General features: G+C 31.4%; 3 protein-coding genes across 5 annotated transcripts; 2 read left to right on the top strand and 1 right to left on the bottom strand.

Annotated features, from left to right (window-relative positions):
- The first annotated feature begins 1,691 nt into the window (after positions 1 to 1,691).
- On the top strand, positions 1,692 to 3,892 carry LOC137810342 (uncharacterized). The gene is made up of 5 exons (XM_068611554.2): positions 1,692 to 1,834; positions 2,041 to 2,182; positions 2,686 to 2,779; positions 3,413 to 3,493; positions 3,580 to 3,892. The coding sequence occupies exons 1-5, from the start codon at positions 1,693 to 1,695 to the stop codon at positions 3,721 to 3,723; spliced, it is 603 nt and encodes a 200-aa protein (XP_068467655.2). The 5' UTR covers position 1,692; the 3' UTR covers positions 3,724 to 3,892.
- Positions 3,893 to 4,952: 1,060 nt separating this feature from the next.
- RARE1 (Pentatricopeptide repeat (PPR) superfamily protein) lies at positions 4,953 to 10,505 on the bottom strand. 2 transcript variants are annotated; one of them, XM_090298119.1, is made up of 3 exons: positions 10,350 to 10,505; positions 5,955 to 9,847; positions 4,953 to 5,332 (listed from the first exon to the last, which is right to left on the bottom strand). In XM_090298119.1, exon 2 carries the CDS (start codon positions 9,705 to 9,707, stop codon positions 7,410 to 7,412), a length of 2,298 nt encoding a protein of 765 aa, XP_090154245.1. In that variant the 5' UTR covers positions 9,708 to 9,847; positions 10,350 to 10,505; the 3' UTR covers positions 4,953 to 5,332; positions 5,955 to 7,409. The 2 variants fall into 2 exon arrangements, with proteins under 2 accessions (XP_090154245.1, XP_090154246.1); XM_090298120.1 differs by having other exon boundaries at positions 5,955 to 9,842; positions 10,350 to 10,494.
- A 2,761-nt stretch (positions 10,506 to 13,266) lies between these two features.
- LOC137810340 (protein RGF1 INDUCIBLE TRANSCRIPTION FACTOR 1) lies at positions 13,267 to 15,675 on the top strand. Of its 2 annotated transcripts, XM_068611553.2 has the most exons (4): positions 13,271 to 13,425; positions 13,551 to 13,796; positions 14,384 to 14,599; positions 14,868 to 15,675. In XM_068611553.2, the coding sequence occupies exons 1-4, from the start codon at positions 13,423 to 13,425 to the stop codon at positions 15,099 to 15,101; spliced, it is 699 nt and encodes a 232-aa protein (XP_068467654.1). In that variant the 5' UTR covers positions 13,271 to 13,422; the 3' UTR covers positions 15,102 to 15,675. The 2 variants fall into 2 exon arrangements, with proteins under 2 accessions (XP_090154247.1, XP_068467654.1); XM_090298121.1 differs by lacking the exon at positions 14,384 to 14,599 and having other exon boundaries at positions 13,267 to 13,425.
- The last annotated feature ends 2,718 nt before the right edge of the window (positions 15,676 to 18,393 follow it).

Genomic DNA, 18,393 nt, shown 5'->3' with positions numbered 1-18,393 from the left:
GTTAAGTTTATCATGTCATCTGTTATTGGACTCTTATCGGATTATTTATAATATATAGTTGAGAGTTTCTTCTTGCACCCCTATATTTTTCTTCATGCACTCCTACATTCTTTAAAATACCAAATTATCCTTTCATTAGTTTTATGTGATTCTGGAATAGAAGTTCCGTAAGCAAAAAAGTGTTTTTGGAACAAGGATTTTGTAAGCAAATAGTGTTTTTGGAATAGGAAATCCGGATGACAAAAAATTATTCCATAATATCCTTTCTGGAATGCATTTTTTTAATTTATGGATTTTCCCGAATTAATAAAATGTGTTTTTGAAAAATATGTTTTGGAAATATTTTAAAAAAAAATAATTTAGAAGTCATTTTTAAAAGGGGTAAAACAGTCTTATTTGGAAATGATAATGATGGGGTGTAGGAAGAAATTTGTTAGGGTGCAGTAAGAAACGGTCTATAGTCTCACACACGAGTTGGTACTTTCGACAAGAGGGGAGTGTGTTAAAAATTATACATTGACTAGAGATTATTATCATTTCATAGATAAAATGATAATGATGGGGTGTAGGAAGAAATTTGTTAGGGTGCAGTAAGAAACTATATAGAGTTGGTACCTTCGACAAGAGGAGAGTGTGTTGAAAATTACACATTGACTAGAGATTATTATCATTTCATAGATAGTGTATAAGTGAATATAAACATCACTTTATAAATATGTGTTATAAGGTTAAATTAGACTTAAACTTCAATTCTTAATAATTAAAATAATATTACAGGATTAATAATTTTTTTACGGACAAAATTAAGTTAAGTGGTTTTTATATTTGTGTAGAATAAAAACAAGTCATCGTATTATTTAAAATGTTCTATGGAACAACTTTGAAAAGTTTAATTAATTAAAACAATGTTTACTATAATATTTTTATGTTTTGAAAGATATTAATACTTCATAATTGATTCCGATGATCTTGATATAAACAAAATTAAAAGAACACCTTTTAATAATAAAGTTATTGTTTCTTTTAAAATAAGTTTGTATTTATTTCTTTGATAATACTATTAAAAATAAATATACATTTATAATCCTGTATGAGTAATGGTATATTTTTCTCACAAATCTTTCTTGTACTTTATGAAGAAAATGTTTAAATAAAAATATAAATATATTTAATATTGCTTCCTTTTCATATATATGATATTTTAGAATATTGAAAAATATCTGAAATATGACTAAAACACATTTAGTATATCTATATATATTAAATAAATATTTAAGATGACAAAATGATCGTACTGGTTGAAGACTAAAATTGAAATATTAACAAAAAGTGATTTAAAAAATGGTGAAATTTTTATTTTAAGTTATGAAAATGCAGATAGATAATTAAACAAAAAAATTGTGGTGACGAACAGTGATTACTAAATCAAAAGTAAATAATTTAGAACACAAAATCTAAAAATATATTTTGAATTTTTTTTTCATAATTTAAAAATGTGTTACAGAAATTAAAATCCAAAAATGTATATAGAAGAAAAAAAATCCAGAACACAATATAAAAATATATTCTGAATAAAAATTTCAATATTAAAAAATATCTTCTGAAAATTCAATTCAAAATATTCTAGAAAAAATTTACAAAAACAATTTTTTCTAACCCCTCATTTAAAAGGTTATTTTCGTCTTTTGAAACATGATTTTCGTTTTTCGTCATTTTCAAAGAAAGATTGGTGCAGGAATTGATATTAATACTTCAAACATTTCTCACTCACAAATTTCTCTCTTTCTCTTTCTTTCTACCATGGCTACTTCTTTTGCACCCTTCTCCATTTCAGGTTAATCAATTTCTCCCTCTTCGCATTCTTCGTGTGCTGCATCACAAATTCTTTTCCTTTTTATCATTGTTTTTCAGGCATTAACATTGATTTTTTAGGGTTTTTTTTCCATCTGGGTTTGTTAATTTGCGTTTTTTTTATGATTCCCAGCAGTGATTTGAGAATATCTGTGGAATAAATCTTGGTGTTCTTGTATTTTTGAGTAGGAGGATCTCATGTGAAGTCTGGTGAGCTGTTGTTAACAAGGCGTAACCCATGTGGGATTGGACCTAAGTTCCCAGTTCAAAGGAGATCAAACCTTCTGATCAAGAAGAACCATCGCTCTTCATCAATTTGTGCTGAATACCGGTATGCCATTTTCACCTTATTTTGCATCTGGACTTGTTAGAAATTCAGCAAAAAAAATCATGTTATTGTGTTTTAAAATAAATAAAAATCATGTTATTGTGTTTTAAAATAAAAAAATTTCATGTTATTGTGTTTTAAAATAAATCAAACCATCATAACACTTGCCAGTTTTCTTGTTGAACCAGATATGGTTCTGTCTGTTCATTTATATCTCACGTTTATATGATCTGCTTGGAATCATTTTATAAATCTTTAAACATGGAGTTTCAGGAATGGAATCTCTATTTAATTTTTGGTGTTCCCTGTATTGGAAGAAAAAGAGTGGTAACAACTAGCCACTTTGGTGCTAATTTTTATTTCATTATTCTTGAGATTGTTTTGGTGCCAATTGTGTTTTAAATTCTGGGTCCTTGGAGAAATGGTTGGAGTTTTCTCGTGAGCTTATCTTATTAGTTGGTTGTTTTGGAAGATTATGCAAAGATCTATTGTTCTTTCTTGTATAGTGATAATAGAGGAGGTGGAGGTGAGGATTTTCTTGCTGGCTTTCTTCTGGGTGGTGCAGTATTTGGAACTGTAGCTTATATCTTTGCTCCCCAGGTGATTCCTTTTTGCTTTAATTTTAAATTTATTTATGACTACAAAATATAACTGGAAACAATGATGATGAACAAGCTTGATTATACAATTGAAAAAAGGGATAGTATGATACATTAACTGTGGTAGATAACTTTTGTAAAAAAATAACTTTTATTTCTTCACTCTACAAGGAAATTAAGTCATTACTGGACTGACTCAACAATGGACTTGTGAACTTTATCATTGTTGTCTCATTACTAAGTGGAACATTTGTTTCATGCTCCAATGGATAATTTGTTCTTCTGAGGAGAGAAAAGGAGTTACTGAATTTTCTCTTGTATATGCTATATTGATTATGACATCAAATTGCTGTGATGATAAACTAGAGTCATGAAGTTATTTTTATTCACAAATTTGAAAAATGTCTATGTAGTGTCACTAATCTCCATCTTCTAATCTAGTCTTATTTTTATGTCTCAAGTACTATAAACATTCTATCAACAAAGTTTTGAATGCTTTTTTTTTGGAGTTGAATTGCTTATAAGTTTTAGCAAAAAGACATATTTGCATCATCCCTCTTATTGTTGTACTCTTCTTGCCTCTATTACTGTTTACACTCATGGCATTCTTGTTCCCATTTTGGTCACTCTTCAGATCAGAAGATCTGTGCTGAATGAGGATGAGTATGGGGTTCGCAAGGCAAAAAGACCAATATATTACGATGGAGGGTTAGAGGTAATTAGGCTTCATTTGGCTTTTGATTAAACTTCCTTGTTATTGGAATATGCTGAGGTTCTTCTTACTGTTATTTTTGAAAGCAGAGTACCAGGCAGACCTTGAACGACAAGTTGAGCCAACTAAATTCTGCCATTGATAATGTATCTTCCCGTTTGAGAGGTGGCAACAAAAAAGTGCCTGTTGCAAAGATAAAAGAAAATGATCCTGAAATGGAAGCAAATATGTGAAACGCATTCAGTTTGATGCTGTGGTCAATGATGTTTTAAATTCGTGGAAGATAACGAATTGAAGAGGATAAAAGTGTTGTTGTTACTGAACCCTTATAGTTTTTTCTTATGCTGTCAAATTTGAACTTGCAACCCCTTTGATAATGGATCATTTTTGTTTCTGTTCGAATGTGGAGCATTCTGCAAACATACTTGGCGTTACTTGTTTCTTATTTGGAAAACTTCCAAATAAAATTAACAAGAAAAATTCTTCTTACACTCAATCTTTTTAACCTGCACCCAACAGTTCTAATTTTTCAAAAATACTTTCATTCTGGAAATAAAAATTCAGAAAAAAAATTAAAATCTCATTTTGGATAAGAAAACATGCAATACAAAAAATTTATTCCAGAAACATATTTTGGAAAAGGAAATCCGAAATGTATTTTTATATGTATTTCATTTTATTTAAGGATATTTTTGTCTTTTTATACTGAAATTGAGTGCAGGAGATAATTGCCAATTAACAATTTTAGAAACCAACCAAACTCAAAATAATAAAGTAACTTGACAAACAACAACAAAAATGTTGCTGTCCAAGCAATAGTTGTAATCTCCACCCATAATGTAACACACTACTCCCTCAGTTTCCTTTTGAAGTATTTTTAGAAAGAAGTCTTCTAATGCCACACACACACACTCTTTCTCTATATTGGTTTTTGTTTACAATTATTAAAATATTCTTAGTTCATTGGGTAATATAAAATAATTTATTATCATTTTTTTATTTATTTTGGTTTTGTTTTATATAAAGAACCATTTTTTGGGTATACAAATTTTTTATGTCTTTCCATTTAAATCTTTACAATTTTTTTTCTTTCATCACAAATTTAATTGCACACATTTTTCTTTGATTTAAAAAACACAAATTTTAATTTTATGAAATTAAATCGTTTGTAAAACACTTATTTTCTCTACTTTTTAATGTTTTTATTTTTAATTGGATGAGAACATCTAACTTTTAATTTAGAGTATGTTCAAACACCTAAACTTTTAGTTTATTAGATACCACAAACTTTACCTTTATTTTTTCTTTCGCTCTTAAATTTGTTTCATTTAAAGAATTCTTCTTTTATCACACAAATTTTTACCATTTCTTATAAATTCAACTAATTTAATATCCATCAAATTCGAGGAAAGTACTTTCCCTCATTTGCAAAAATAAATGTTATAAATGACAAACTGACAACTGAAGTGGTAAATTGAAAAAAGTATATTATAATATGGATAGATAGGTATATGAATATTTTAATTAATTTACAACTTAATTAAAAGCACGCATTGTTGTGGTAAGAATCTTGAAAGCATATTGCACTTTTTTATGGGTGAGCATCATTATGTTCTTCATTTACTATGTCAAAGGCATTGTATTAGTCCAATGTAATCAGCATATTCTCCTCGCTGTCAGTATTTCATCTATGCTTTTGTCCCTCCATTTTAAATTGAATATTCTGATTTATTGGTTTGAGCTTCATTGATCAATCTTTGACTCCTAGGATTTACAGAGTTTGCGTGATACCTTGGTATGAGGTAGCTGAACAACCATCAGCATATGCAAATAAAAGCATTCCTGAAAATAGGGAATTACATTCGTTTCCAACTTGCAAATGTAAAACTTCACAGAAAATAGAAAAGTGAAATGAATGATATAGCAGTCTCTTTCTACTGCTGCAAAGGGAAGACAATGAAAAAGAAATAAAAGCCCAAAATTAGAGAACTATGCACCTAGCCCAAAAAAGTTAAAAGCTAATTGTCCCGATCAATTGTAACCTACATCCAATGCACAGAAAATATCTATTTTATTCTTAATCGTTCGGATATCTATATTGTAACATAAAGGTAACCTACATCCAATACTGCACAGAAAATGTCTATTTTATTCTTAGTCGTTCGCATATCTATATTGTAACATAAATAAGACGGTTGCAGATACGATGTGAAAATCCAGAAAAGGTGACCTGGGCAATTTGAGGTTTAAAAAAATGATTGGTACAAATTACAATTGATCTGGTGGAGGGAGAATTAGCCAAAGTTAAAAGAATAGAACTACAGGTTCTTCAAGTTGTTGTTAACCTAGTATACCTCCAAGAATATTTAAGGTGTGTAAAACTCACAACTATCTTAATGTTTGTGCAAATGAAAGAGAACTTTTGATCATTTTAGCATTTCCACCAAAAACAATATAAACTTACCTAAATAGATTTTCCTTGCATGCTCCATTCATGTGCGCAACTGTTAAAAGGTTTGTTAGCAAACCGAGCTCATAAGCGCTAACAAGACACCATGATTGGCAGAAAGGGATATCAACCAAGATTCCAAATGATCGTCATGCACAAAATAAATTGCAGATGACCAACAGAAAAACATAGTTATGAATCATGTTAAAGCCATACAGAAAATTTTCTTAATAAGTGAAATATTTAGCATTCATAAATCATAGCACAAGGATTTTGACATTATTTATAAGATGGAATGGATTATACATTGAGGGTAATGGTTGGGTCTCAGAAACATTGCAGCTCCCTCGCCGTGGTTGTTTTTGGAAGGAATCCTGTTCCATGTTCAGTAACTTTTGAATGTAATCCAGTTAGCAATCACATGCTTTCAAATATTCATAACCACTCAACGACAATTTCATCTTTATGTTCAACAATGACAGAAAGGAAGACAAGCAAACAACATATGCAAATGAGCACTCGATTACCTAGACTATGGAGCTTGTAAAATGTATTCATTACATTAAGTCCGAGGTTATGAAGTAACATTTACAGGTGAATCCTAATGTGCTCTCTTTAATTGGGGGAAAAACCCACATCATCGATGAAATAGAGTGCCTAACAGCATGAATACACCAAGAACGAGTAATGACTATCGCCTACGTATTCTTTTATTAAAATTATTGCCTACATACTAAAGAATATAAAATTAGCACTATTACAAAAACTTACTACTAACTAAGGCATAATTTTCCTAAATTTCTCAAATACTATTTTAATATGTGTAGTTCCCAAAATTCAATTTCACCACAGAATTTTACATCAACAAAATAGGGTAAAACTGAAACTTCCAGCCATGATCTGAGGGGAAAAGACAGCCTTACAAACGCAGTCAGACATAGATAAGGAAGAGGGTCATTCCTGCATGGAGAACAGCGACAGCAAGGGAGACACAACACAATGGCAGAATAAAAGAGCTTGGGTTGCAGGTTTAGCTGGTGGAGAGTCAGATCACAGCAGAGATAAAGAGGTGGGGTGAGTGGCATTGGCAGAATCATGACAAAGATCGCGTGGCATTGGGATTTGGGAAACTTGGGTTAGAGTTTGTACACCAAATGGCATAATTTGAGACACACAAGGCAGCTGAAAGAGGGTGAAGTGGCTAGGCAGAGAGGTGGGTCCGCCAGAGCACCTGAAGATAGAGGGCAGGTGAACTTGCTATGTGGACAAAATTGGAAAAACAGATGATGGATAATGAAGGAAAAGGAGATTTGTAAAACGCATTGGTTTATGATGCCTTATCTACAGTAACCCCACACAAGCTCTGCATATCCAATAGTCCATATAGAATTTTAGATGATTCCATACTGTCATTGATGCACCATTAAGAAAAAGTAAGCCGCTAAGACCTTGAAACAAACTAAACTGAAATCACCAATAATCACAGCAAGAACAATCCCCTGAATTGATATGATGAAACCTGGTGGCATCTCTCACAACTAATTCACGACCGGTTACTATTGAGACTCTTTTTGCAAAATCATGGCAGTCTTTGCAGGATCGTGTATTTTTGAATACCATAATGGGGCTCTCAGCTGAGGTGCATATGAGACCATACGCTATAGCTAATCTCTCACTATGATCAAGAAGCTGCTCTTTGCGTTCAGTAAAGTCAGATAGAGCATCCTCTTCGTTGAGAAGGCACTCCTCATCCCTTTTGAAAGAAAAATTGAGTTCTTTCAATTTTGAGTATATTTGTTCTGTTTGAGGATGGTGTCTATCACCTACCACAAAACGGTGGACTTTACCCTTCACAATAATCCAGCTGCAACTGACTTCCTTCCTCACGTTCCTTTCAGTCATCATCTTCCTAAATTTGGCTGCCTCATCCCACTTCCCAGCCAAAGCATACAAGTTGAACATGATCACATAAGTAGCAGAGTCTAGTGGGTCCAGGCGAATGATGTTGTCAGCAGCAATCATCCCAATCTCAAGATTCCGATGGCTCCAACATCCTCCCAATAAACTTTTCCAACTCAGCACATCAGGTTCAAGTGGCAAACTCCTTATCATCTCACGAGCCTCCTGTAGCATTCCAGCACGAGAGTATATATCAATCATGCAATTGTAATGATCAATTATTGGGTTCACACCATATTTGTCGCTCATTGAATCCAAAAACTGCTTCCCCTCCTTAACTAAACCCGAATGGCTACAAGCATTTAACAAACCTATGAATGTGATGGCATTTGGCTTTACACCAGACCCCTGCATCTCTTTAAAAAGCCTTAAAGCTTCAGAAGCTTTGCCGTGGTAAGCATGAGCACATATTATAGCAGTCCACGCAATAGTATCAGGTTTATCTATTGTCAAAAATGCTTGATGTGCGTAATCCACTTTGCCACATTTTGAGTACATAGTGATCATAGCACTCTCCCCGGATAGGAATGAAACTAGCCCCTTTTTTATTGCATCTGCATGGATTTGAGAACCACAGATCAAATCTGAGAGACCGGAGCATGCTTGAAACATGTTGGTATAGATGAATGAATTTAATAACACTCCTTTACTTCTCAGTGTCTTAAAAACCTCTAGAGCCGTGTCAAATCTACCACTTTGGCAGTATCCAACAATTAAAGCACTCCATGAATAATCATTAGGTTCACATATGGTCTCAAAAGCTCGACGTGCAGCATCAAATCTTGCACACTTAACATAGAAGTCCACAAGTGGAGTACCAACCGAGACCTCAGATTCCAACCCAAGTTTTATACAGTAACTATGAATTTTCCTTCCAGTATATAAGTCTCCTAAAGCAGCACAAGCCTTGAGGACAATAGAAAAGACAAATTCATCCAACTCTGCACCTTCACTTATCATCTTGGCAAATAACAACATAGCATCAGTGTGCCTTGCAGCTCGAGTATAACCCACCATCAACCCAGTGCACGCGACAACATTTTTCCTAGTCATCTTATTAATGCAAACTTCAGCACCATCCAACCACCTACACTTGACGTACATATTGGAGATTAATGTCTCAATAGAAATATCAGCAGCAAACCCGATCCTTATCAAATGAGAATGTATCTGTTTGCCAAGGTCTAACATTGAAGGATCTGCAAAAGACATAATAAGTGTACTGAAGATAGAGAAGTTGGGTTTAATCCCCAAATCCAGCATATGCAAGAGCAATCTAACAGCTTCATATGTATGCCCTTCCTTTGTGTAAGCTGATATAATGGTGGCCCAAGAGAACAAATCCCGATCAACCATTTTATCAAAGAATCTCTCAGCAGCGGCAAAACTTTTACAGTCACAATGCATTTGAAGGATGCAATTGTCAATGAATCTATTGCTGTTGGAGATTCTCTGCAGTCTGCTATGAAATAATCTTCCATCAGGCAATGCTCTCAGCCTTCCACACATTTTAAAGAGATATTCATAAGATTGGAGATTAATGGAAATACCCTCTCTGTCCATTCTTTCAATAAATTCATGCACTTCTCTAACCTTCCCTTGTTTGGTCAAAGAAATCAAATGCAAGTTTTCAACTTCGCCTTGTTTATTTGGATTGGTCCTCAATGAAGCATGACTGCTTTTCAAAGAGATCCGTGAAGGGATTTGAGCAAAATTAGCATGTCTAACATTATTACTTTTATCATTAGCTACCACTCCCAGCGAAGAACTGGAAAGCACCCAAGAGAAGTGGCAAGTTATCGAAGACATTTAGTTTGTTTGAGATTTGAAAAGTGTTTCCCTGTACAACTTCCAACAAGAGAACTCAGTCCAAGAAAGCAAGTCAATGGTGCAGATTATATACTAGCAATTCGAGTATTCGATCTGGTTCCTTATGTTAGAAGCCTGATCTGATCAAAAAAGAAAAGAGTGAGAGAATCATGGGTTAGATAAAAGCCTAAGAAAAAGGCAAGCAGTGGCTTAGTCAGTATGCTAGAAATTCTAGTCGCTTCATTGATTAAAGTGCTGTTAAGATAAACTTATCCATGCAAAACTAATGAAAAAAATAAAATCACTAATGTAGAAAACATCGGTTAAATACTTTCTATATTATTCTAGAATCACATGGGACAAAGAAAGTTTAAACATTCTATGATAAACTCTCATACAAAATCTACTTTAAGTTAAAGGGGGAAACAAATCCGCACAAATTACACTGAATTGGGTCACCACCACAGAGTGTAATTGGAGTTTGGCTTTATCAAAACGCAAAAGCATTGAAAATCACTTATATTATGATAGAAACTTAAGGAATATCAGAAAAGGGACAGATTGTAAATCATAGCAAAAGCAACCAAAGCATCATGCTGGAATTGAAAGAGCGCTATTGAGACACAATACGAGAATGACTACCTGTTCAAGTTCGATTTCAAATGCCTCCGGCGAGCTTCCGACCACTCGATTGTGGAAGGTTCGGTGGTGAAGGAGCGGTGCTAGGAGCAGAGCTGAACCCAACAATTTCTCTTAATCTTCATAGAAACTTTTATACAGTAGCAACAAGATGCAAAACGCAGACGTTTTGGCATTTTTAAAAATTAAATAGTTATTATTAAATGTTGTAATTAAAAATCATAAAAGAAATTTAGATATATTTTAATTTGTCTTATTTATTATTGTTTCTTTTGCTAGAATTAGCATCTTTATGTTTATATAATTGCAATTTTCTCTGTTGAATTTGTTTTGGGTGTTATGTGTGATGAAGTTTATAATTTTTATGCATTTACTTTGCATGTATATAAAATTATTTTCTAGGGCGTACATTGTTTCAGAAGTATAAAAACTTTTTCATTTTTATTTTACTTTTTAATTATTATTATATATATACACATTATTAATTTCGGTTTCTTCAGACAAAATATTATAAAAATTCCTTTTTTAGTGTAACATGTTTAATTTTAAATTTTTGGGTGAAGGATGAAACCATGAGTACAATTTGCCTTCACTTTTTGGCAGTTTCTTCCTGCACCCCTACATTTTTCTTCTTGCACCCCCACAATTTTGTAAATTCTGAAACTGAGTCCACAATTTCGGGATTTGGGAGTGTGCTACGGATTCATTAATCCAGAAGTGAATCATGGTGCATTCCGATGAGGAGGTGTTCCAGAAGTAAAGTTTGCATAAATTATTGATTTCTGGATTGTTGAATCCGGAAGCCTAATTTCTATTACAGATTGGTGGATCCGGAATGATTTTTTTTAATTATGGATTTCTGAATCCGGAATGCATATTTTGAATTACGGATTGGCGGATCCATAATGGTTTTTTCAATTATGAATGTTTTACATTTTTTTTATTTTGAATTGACACTGTTATTCATGTACTACTGGAAGCATCAATCTGGGAGATTACCGGATGCGCCAATCCGAAAATTTACCGGAAACACCAATCCAAAAATTTACCGGATTTCATAATCCAGAATAAAAAAAAATAAATGTACAGTTTATAAAATTGTACAAAACACCATAGGCAAATTGGGCAATTACTTCCTGCACCGTATCAATGCACCCCATTTCAGTTAAAGACAAAAATACCCTTAGATAAATAGGATTATACATTATGGATATTCTTTTCTGGAATATTTCCAGATTTTTTTTTCCTGAATGAATTTTATGTATTAGGGATCATGGAGATTTTGAATTTTAGAATGTATTAATTTTAGTTTCGAATTTTTATTTCCAAAATAAAAGACATTTTCATAATAAAAAAAATTATGTTGAATACAAGTTAAAAATGATTAGATGTATGAAGAACTTGCCGGCAAATTGTTGCTTTACCATATCAATTTCAACATGGACAGAATTTATAATTTAAATGACTAAAATATTTCTCCAAAATGATGAAAATATCTTATATGGAAGGAGGATGTGGATAAATTATTTTTCCTAAACTCTTTTTTTTAATAATTTTTTTATTTAGATTTTCGGAACATATTTTTTAATTCAGAAAATTATTTTCTAAACTGTATTTTCAGATTTGATGTTTTGAATTTTCTTTTCTGAAATGTCTTTTTTGGATTTCCTTTTCTGAAACGAAATTTTAATTTTTAAATTATATTTTTTTGAATTTATAATTTTCAAATCTAAAATAGAGGATAATGGATAAAATTTAAAAGATGGTACAAATTGAAATAGTAAAAAAAAATAAACAATTGGCAGTTACTTCCTGCATTCAATCATTTTGGACATGTACTCGATTTTTAAGGTAAAATGACAAAAAAAATAAATTTGCAAATCAAAAATATTTCTATAACTTATTTTTCATAACACATTTTTAAATTTAGATTTTCGAAACACTTTTCTGAATTTCATAATTATTTTTTTTTCTGGAATTTTCTTTTCAAAATGAGATTTTGATTTTCAAGTTTTGTTATAGAATTTTATTTCCATAATACAGTCTTCTATTTTAAATTTACTTTTTCAAACTTTGAATTTTGAATTTAAAAATAAAAGATAATTTTGAAAATTTCAAAAGGATATTTATAGATAACAATTGACTAAGCACTTTATCACTCCCACATGTGCTTCCATCATGTTCTTTCCATTAATGTTTCAAGAGTTCTCATATTTACCTATTTAACTCTCACAATATTTATACACTAATTCTCATATTTTGCTTCTGCATTAACTATATTTTTTAAATAAGTATAAAGTTTTATGAGCCTCATTTGGAAATAATAATAATAAAAATAAATGTTGTTTTATTACACTCTTATAACTATCTGATTCAATTATTCAACCTAAAGACTTTTTTTTCTTCAAATAACACATTTCTTAGAATTAATTTTCTGGATAACATCATTTTTTTTATTTCTGTGCAAAAGAAAAAGTTTCATATAATTTTAAAATTATAACTTATACACCTATTTTTTTAAAACCTAATAATATAATTATTCACTTAATTTTTTGTCATTACATATATATCCATAATTTATTTTTTTTAAAAAAGAACCAAAGGTGAAAAATTTATTTTCTCTCAACAAAAATGCAACTATCAAGGGAATTAATTCTGTTTGTCATTTGAGAAAATAAGTCTAGGTAACTTACAAATAATCATTATAAAATTAAAAAAAATTATTGCATACAATAATTTAAGATTGTCTTCATGCTATTATTATTTTTATTATTATTATTTTTTGAAATAATTAATAATAAAGTAGGCCATCAATTCTTGATTGTGAAATAGGTAGGGTGCTTGGTTTGGGTTGGGAGTGAGGTTTGGATGTAGACTTTGAAGAAAGGCACAATAATAAAAACACTAGCTTTACTTTCTGCCTTGATCATCACCCACCCACCACTACAACCTTATTCCTCCTTCTCTCTCTTCTCTGCCATAACATACCATATTCAGACAAACTTCTTTTCTTCTCATTTCTGTTTCTGCCATAAGAGAAATCAAACACAAAAGTACATCCACAACAACAATCATTATGGTTGGTCTTAGTAGTGTTATTAGTACCAACATCAATGCAACACACACGTGTGTTTTTCTTTTCCTTTTTTGTTTCTTTCTTTTCTCTTAATTGTTCTTTGTTGTGGATTGTGTTGTGTGGATTAGGGGGGTGGAGGAGATGCAATTGGGGTGATGAGAGGTCCCAAAGAAGAAGAAGATGCTATTGGAGATGATGAGGAAGAAAAGTGGCCACCATGGCTTAGGCCACTTCTCCAAACAAGTTTCTTTGTTCAATGCAAAGTCCACTCAGATTCCCACAAAAGTGAATGTAACATGTTTTGTTTGGACTGTGTGAATGGAGCCCTTTGTTCTGCCTGTCTTGCTTCTCACAGAGAACACAGAGCTATTCAGGTAAAAACATGCTTTAAAAATTTAGTTACTTTGCATAGTGATGAGCTTTTATGAAAAAAATTTAGTTACTATTGAAGGATCTATGATTTTTCATCCAATTATGTGGTGATTTGAACCACCCCAGAGGGTAAAACTCAAGGATTCTGATGCCTGTATTCTGATTGTGTAATTTTGCTGCATTATCACTTTGTCAGTGATGAAACCCCTTTTGATTGATCCTGAAAAAAATGGTTGTCTTTGTATTGGTTTCATGTGGGTGGTGGTTATACATGCCATCCAATGCTGAATTATTCATTCCAAAGTCAACTATGGATGGCCAGTTAAAGTTAGCACTTTGAATTTTCTTCCATTAAAGAATTGATTACTGTCCAATTTGAATAAATGGCCATTGGTTCATGATGTTGTGTATTAAGAAGTGTATTATAAATTGAGATTTGCACATGTGAGATTTTCAACCTGTGAGATAAACTGTTTATTATTTTAACATTTTGTTATTTTCTTTTATTGTAGTCAAACTAAATAGTGATGATTTATATCTGATGGCTTGTTCTTGTATTCTTCTTCTATCTCCTAATGACTTTTCAAAGATAAGGAGATCTTCATACCATGATGTGATAAGGGTGTCAGAGATACAGAAATTTGTGGACATAGCAGGGGTCCAAACTTACATTATAAACAGTGCCAAGATTGTGTTCTTGAATGAAAGGCCTCAACCTAGGCCTGGCAAAGGAGTCACCAACACCTGCCAAGTCTGTGAGCGCAGCCTTCTTGATTCTTTCAGCTTCTGCTCTCTTGGTTGTAAGGTATTGTGTATAATAATACTGTTAATTACTGATTATATATATTTGCATGCAGAAAAAAAAAAGTGACTGATTTTGCTGATTATATCATGTCATAAGAGAAACATGTAAAAAAAAAGAGATTTGATAATAGAATGTCTGCATTATCATCACAAATCTGTTAGTTTTTTTTGGCCCTAGCAATGCAAGTGTTTAAGTTGCTCTAGTTCTAAGAAAACTGGTACTATTACACTAGCCACCACTTTTCAAGTCTTCAATTTTTTCCCCACAGATAGTTGGAACCTCCAAAAAGTTCCGGAAGAAGAAACTGTTTGCTGAGACAGATGGGTCGGATTGTGAAGAATCAATAAATGGCATCAGCAATGAAAGTGCAAGAAACAAAATCCAAAGCTTCACACCATCAACACCACCACCAACAGTGGTAAATTACAGGTCTGCTAAGAGGAGAAAGGGTGTCCCCCATAGATCTCCAATGGGGGGTGCCCTCATTATAGAATACTACTAAACTAATGTCATACAGTAGTATTAGTACTGTATTAGTAGTACTGGTAGTGTGGTAGTGTGGGTCGAGTTCGATCACGATCACGATCACAGTATAAACAGATCAAATATCGATCATGTAATAAAAACTAGTATAGTTTCACTTAATTAGGAGACAAAATACTAAACAAAGACCGGAAACAAGACTAGATACAGAATAAAGCAGGAAGAAATGAAGCATATAAGGAAGAACGTATGATTGAAGAAGATGATAACCATTTAGCTAGAAATTCTTGTATTTCTGGCAAACCTGAGGAATCATCTCATGCCTTATAAGGTTACAATACCTGAGCCACTGTTCACTGAGGCCGGTGTTGGAACTTCTTCACTGTCTTGTATACTGCAAAATATAGGAGGAAAGTAGTAAAGAAAAAAGTATAGCTCAGAAATAAAATAACTATAGAATATAGTTTAATTATACTGGTGTAAGTAAGAATGATATGTGTTGTTATCAGATGCAGAATATGTACAAAATGTTGTATTTTAGACCATAAAAGTCTTCATAATGATTATTAAAATGTTCCACTTGGTTTGGTATATGTCCATACTCATGTTCCCTTTCAAAGACTTGAAAGTGTGGTGTTGAATTGTTGAACTGGTTGAGTGGCTTAAAATGCAGAATGTGTTTGGCTTCTGTATTGTTCCTCTTTCTTGCTTTTCATGCTTCACTTCTTGTTACTACCTGATTAGTGTAATGCATAGAGGAGCAAATAACCAAATTTATTTAACATGTTTAGCCCTTTTACCACTTAATTTCTTTCTTTAGAAGCTTAATTATATATATTAAAATCTCAATCTCATATAATCGGATTACAAGGTTTCCACCTACTTATATATTATAAATTGTTCTATCTTTAGTCGACGTGAAATTTCCACACATTTCTTACACCAAAGTTACCAACTCATACATGAGACTATATATTATGATTGATACGATAATGACCGATAGAAGGTGTTCTGATAAACTCAACTAACAATCTTTAAGATAATGCAAAATGATTGATATTATATTGAGAAGATGAATTTAAGCTTAATCTTTAGTTCTTAAGTACTTATTTTTTAAGTTCGGTAAGATAAATTAAGTTGAAGCAATAATGGTTTAAGATAAATAATGAAGTTATTATTATTAACACATGACAAGGCATCCACAAGAGAGTGAAACAGACACTACAAGAATAATAGAGGGACCCACAGAAGAAGAAGAAGAAAAGAGTACTTTACCAGTGCATTGATGACCTTTGAATATGCACTCCATATTTGTGTGAAAAGAAAAAAATGTTCTTACAGTTTTTAAATAAAAAGAATTGTGGATTAAAATACATTTTGAAATCTGTTTTTTTTTTTAAATATGTTTTTGGATTTGAATTTTTATAATATTTTTCAGAAATTTTTTAAATGTATTTTTTAATTCCATAATTACTTTTTTTAAAATGTATTTTTTATATTTTAAAATTGTTTTTTCAGAATGAAGGACGATTTTAGAAATTAAAAAGGGGATAAGAATTAGCCAACGTTCAACAATTACACCAGCCTTTGTTATTATGTTTAATTATACTTTTAAATTCACCATCCTATGTTGTATAAAATTATCAATAATAAATGCAAGTTTGGTACGTAAAAAACTGTTTTTGTACTCGAATTATCAAAATAAAATGAGATATTAAAATGTTCTCGTAAAATTTAAATTCAAAATTTTGTTTAGAAAATTCAATTATAAAAAATTATATATTCTTTTAATTCTTAAAAAGTAGTGTTTTATTTTATTTTAATCTCTATAAAAAAATCTGTTTATTTTGTTAGTTTAAGATTGAAAATCACCACATTCAATGTAATTCTACATCACATCTAATGATCACAATAAAGTCCAACAAATGACCATAAGCTAAGCATTTTCTCCCTATATCATTTAAGATATGCAATTTCTCCTCACATTATATTATTTAAGAAACATATTTATCATAAAATTTAAAATTCATATGTATAAATTTGAAAGTGACGGTTATATACTCCGAATTTAAAAATTTATAAAGTTATTTTCGTATTTCAATTAAGTTTTTGAAGATTTGAGTAAATTATGAGTTTCAAATTTTTAATTTTTATGTTTGAAATGATATGCTGTAAATAGTGTTGAGAATCGAAATTCAAAATTCATTTTTATTTGTTTATGGATCTTGACTTTCAGAATGTCATTTGTGTTGTTCAGATAAACTTCTAGATGGTCAAATTCAGGGTTTTTTGACCATGATGAGGTTTTTTTTTTTGTTTTTACCAAAATGGGGTCCGTTTAAAAGAAATTATAAATTAAGGCAAGTCGTGCCAATTCGGCATGACTTCATATGCAGAAATCGTTCCAATTAGGCACGACTTCTGCTCTGTCGTACTGAAATCGTGCCAACTTAGCATGACTTCGACCCCGTCATATTGAAGTCGTGCCAACTTGGCACGACTTCTGCCTTGTCATACAGAAGTCGTGCCAAGTTGACACGACTTCTGCCACGTCATTTTTAAAAAAAATTTATTGTTTATATATTGGATAGTAAGTTATGTAATGTTAAAAATTAATTTGATACATAATTTTCTAAGAGTGTTAGTTTGAATGAACAAAAAATTGGATAATCATGTATGGATCATGTTTGATGGTAATGTAATACAATAACTTGATTATTTGATTAATTAAAAAATGAAGAAAATTGTTATTGAATTTGGAAATAAATAGATAAATAAAAAATTATTATATTTGAAAAATAAATAGAGAATTATTGTTGTGAATTTGCAAAATAAATAGCTTGAGAAGTAATGATTTGACATAACACGTAATGATGAGAATAAATTAATTTTTAACATTACATAACTTACTACTTAATATATAAACAATAAAATTAAAAATAAAAATAAAATTATGACGTGGCAGAAGTCGTGCCAAGTTGACACGACTTCAGTATGACAGGGCAGAAGTCGTGCCAAGTTGACACGACTTCAGTATGATAGGGCAGAAGTCGTACCAAGTTGACACGACTTTAGTATGACATGGCAGAAGTCGTGCCTAATTGGAACGACTTCTGCATATGAAGTCGTCTCAATCAGACACGACTTGCCTAAATTTGTAATTTTTTTAAACGGACTCCATTTTAGTAAAAACAAAAAAAAAAACCCATCATGATAAAAAACCGAAATTCAAAGGTGATATATTAGTTCCGAACTTACCTATCGAGATATGAATATAAAAGGTTAAAATCTTTTAAATGGATAAAACAGAC

Source organism: Phaseolus vulgaris, chromosome 2 (assembly GCF_051622355.1).
Source record: "Phaseolus vulgaris cultivar YP4 chromosome 2, ASM5162235v1, whole genome shotgun sequence".
NCBI lineage: Eukaryota > Viridiplantae > Streptophyta > Magnoliopsida > Fabales > Fabaceae > Phaseolus > Phaseolus vulgaris.
Note: the sequence above shows the minus strand (reverse complement) of the source record. Positions and strands in the feature narration are given on the sequence as shown.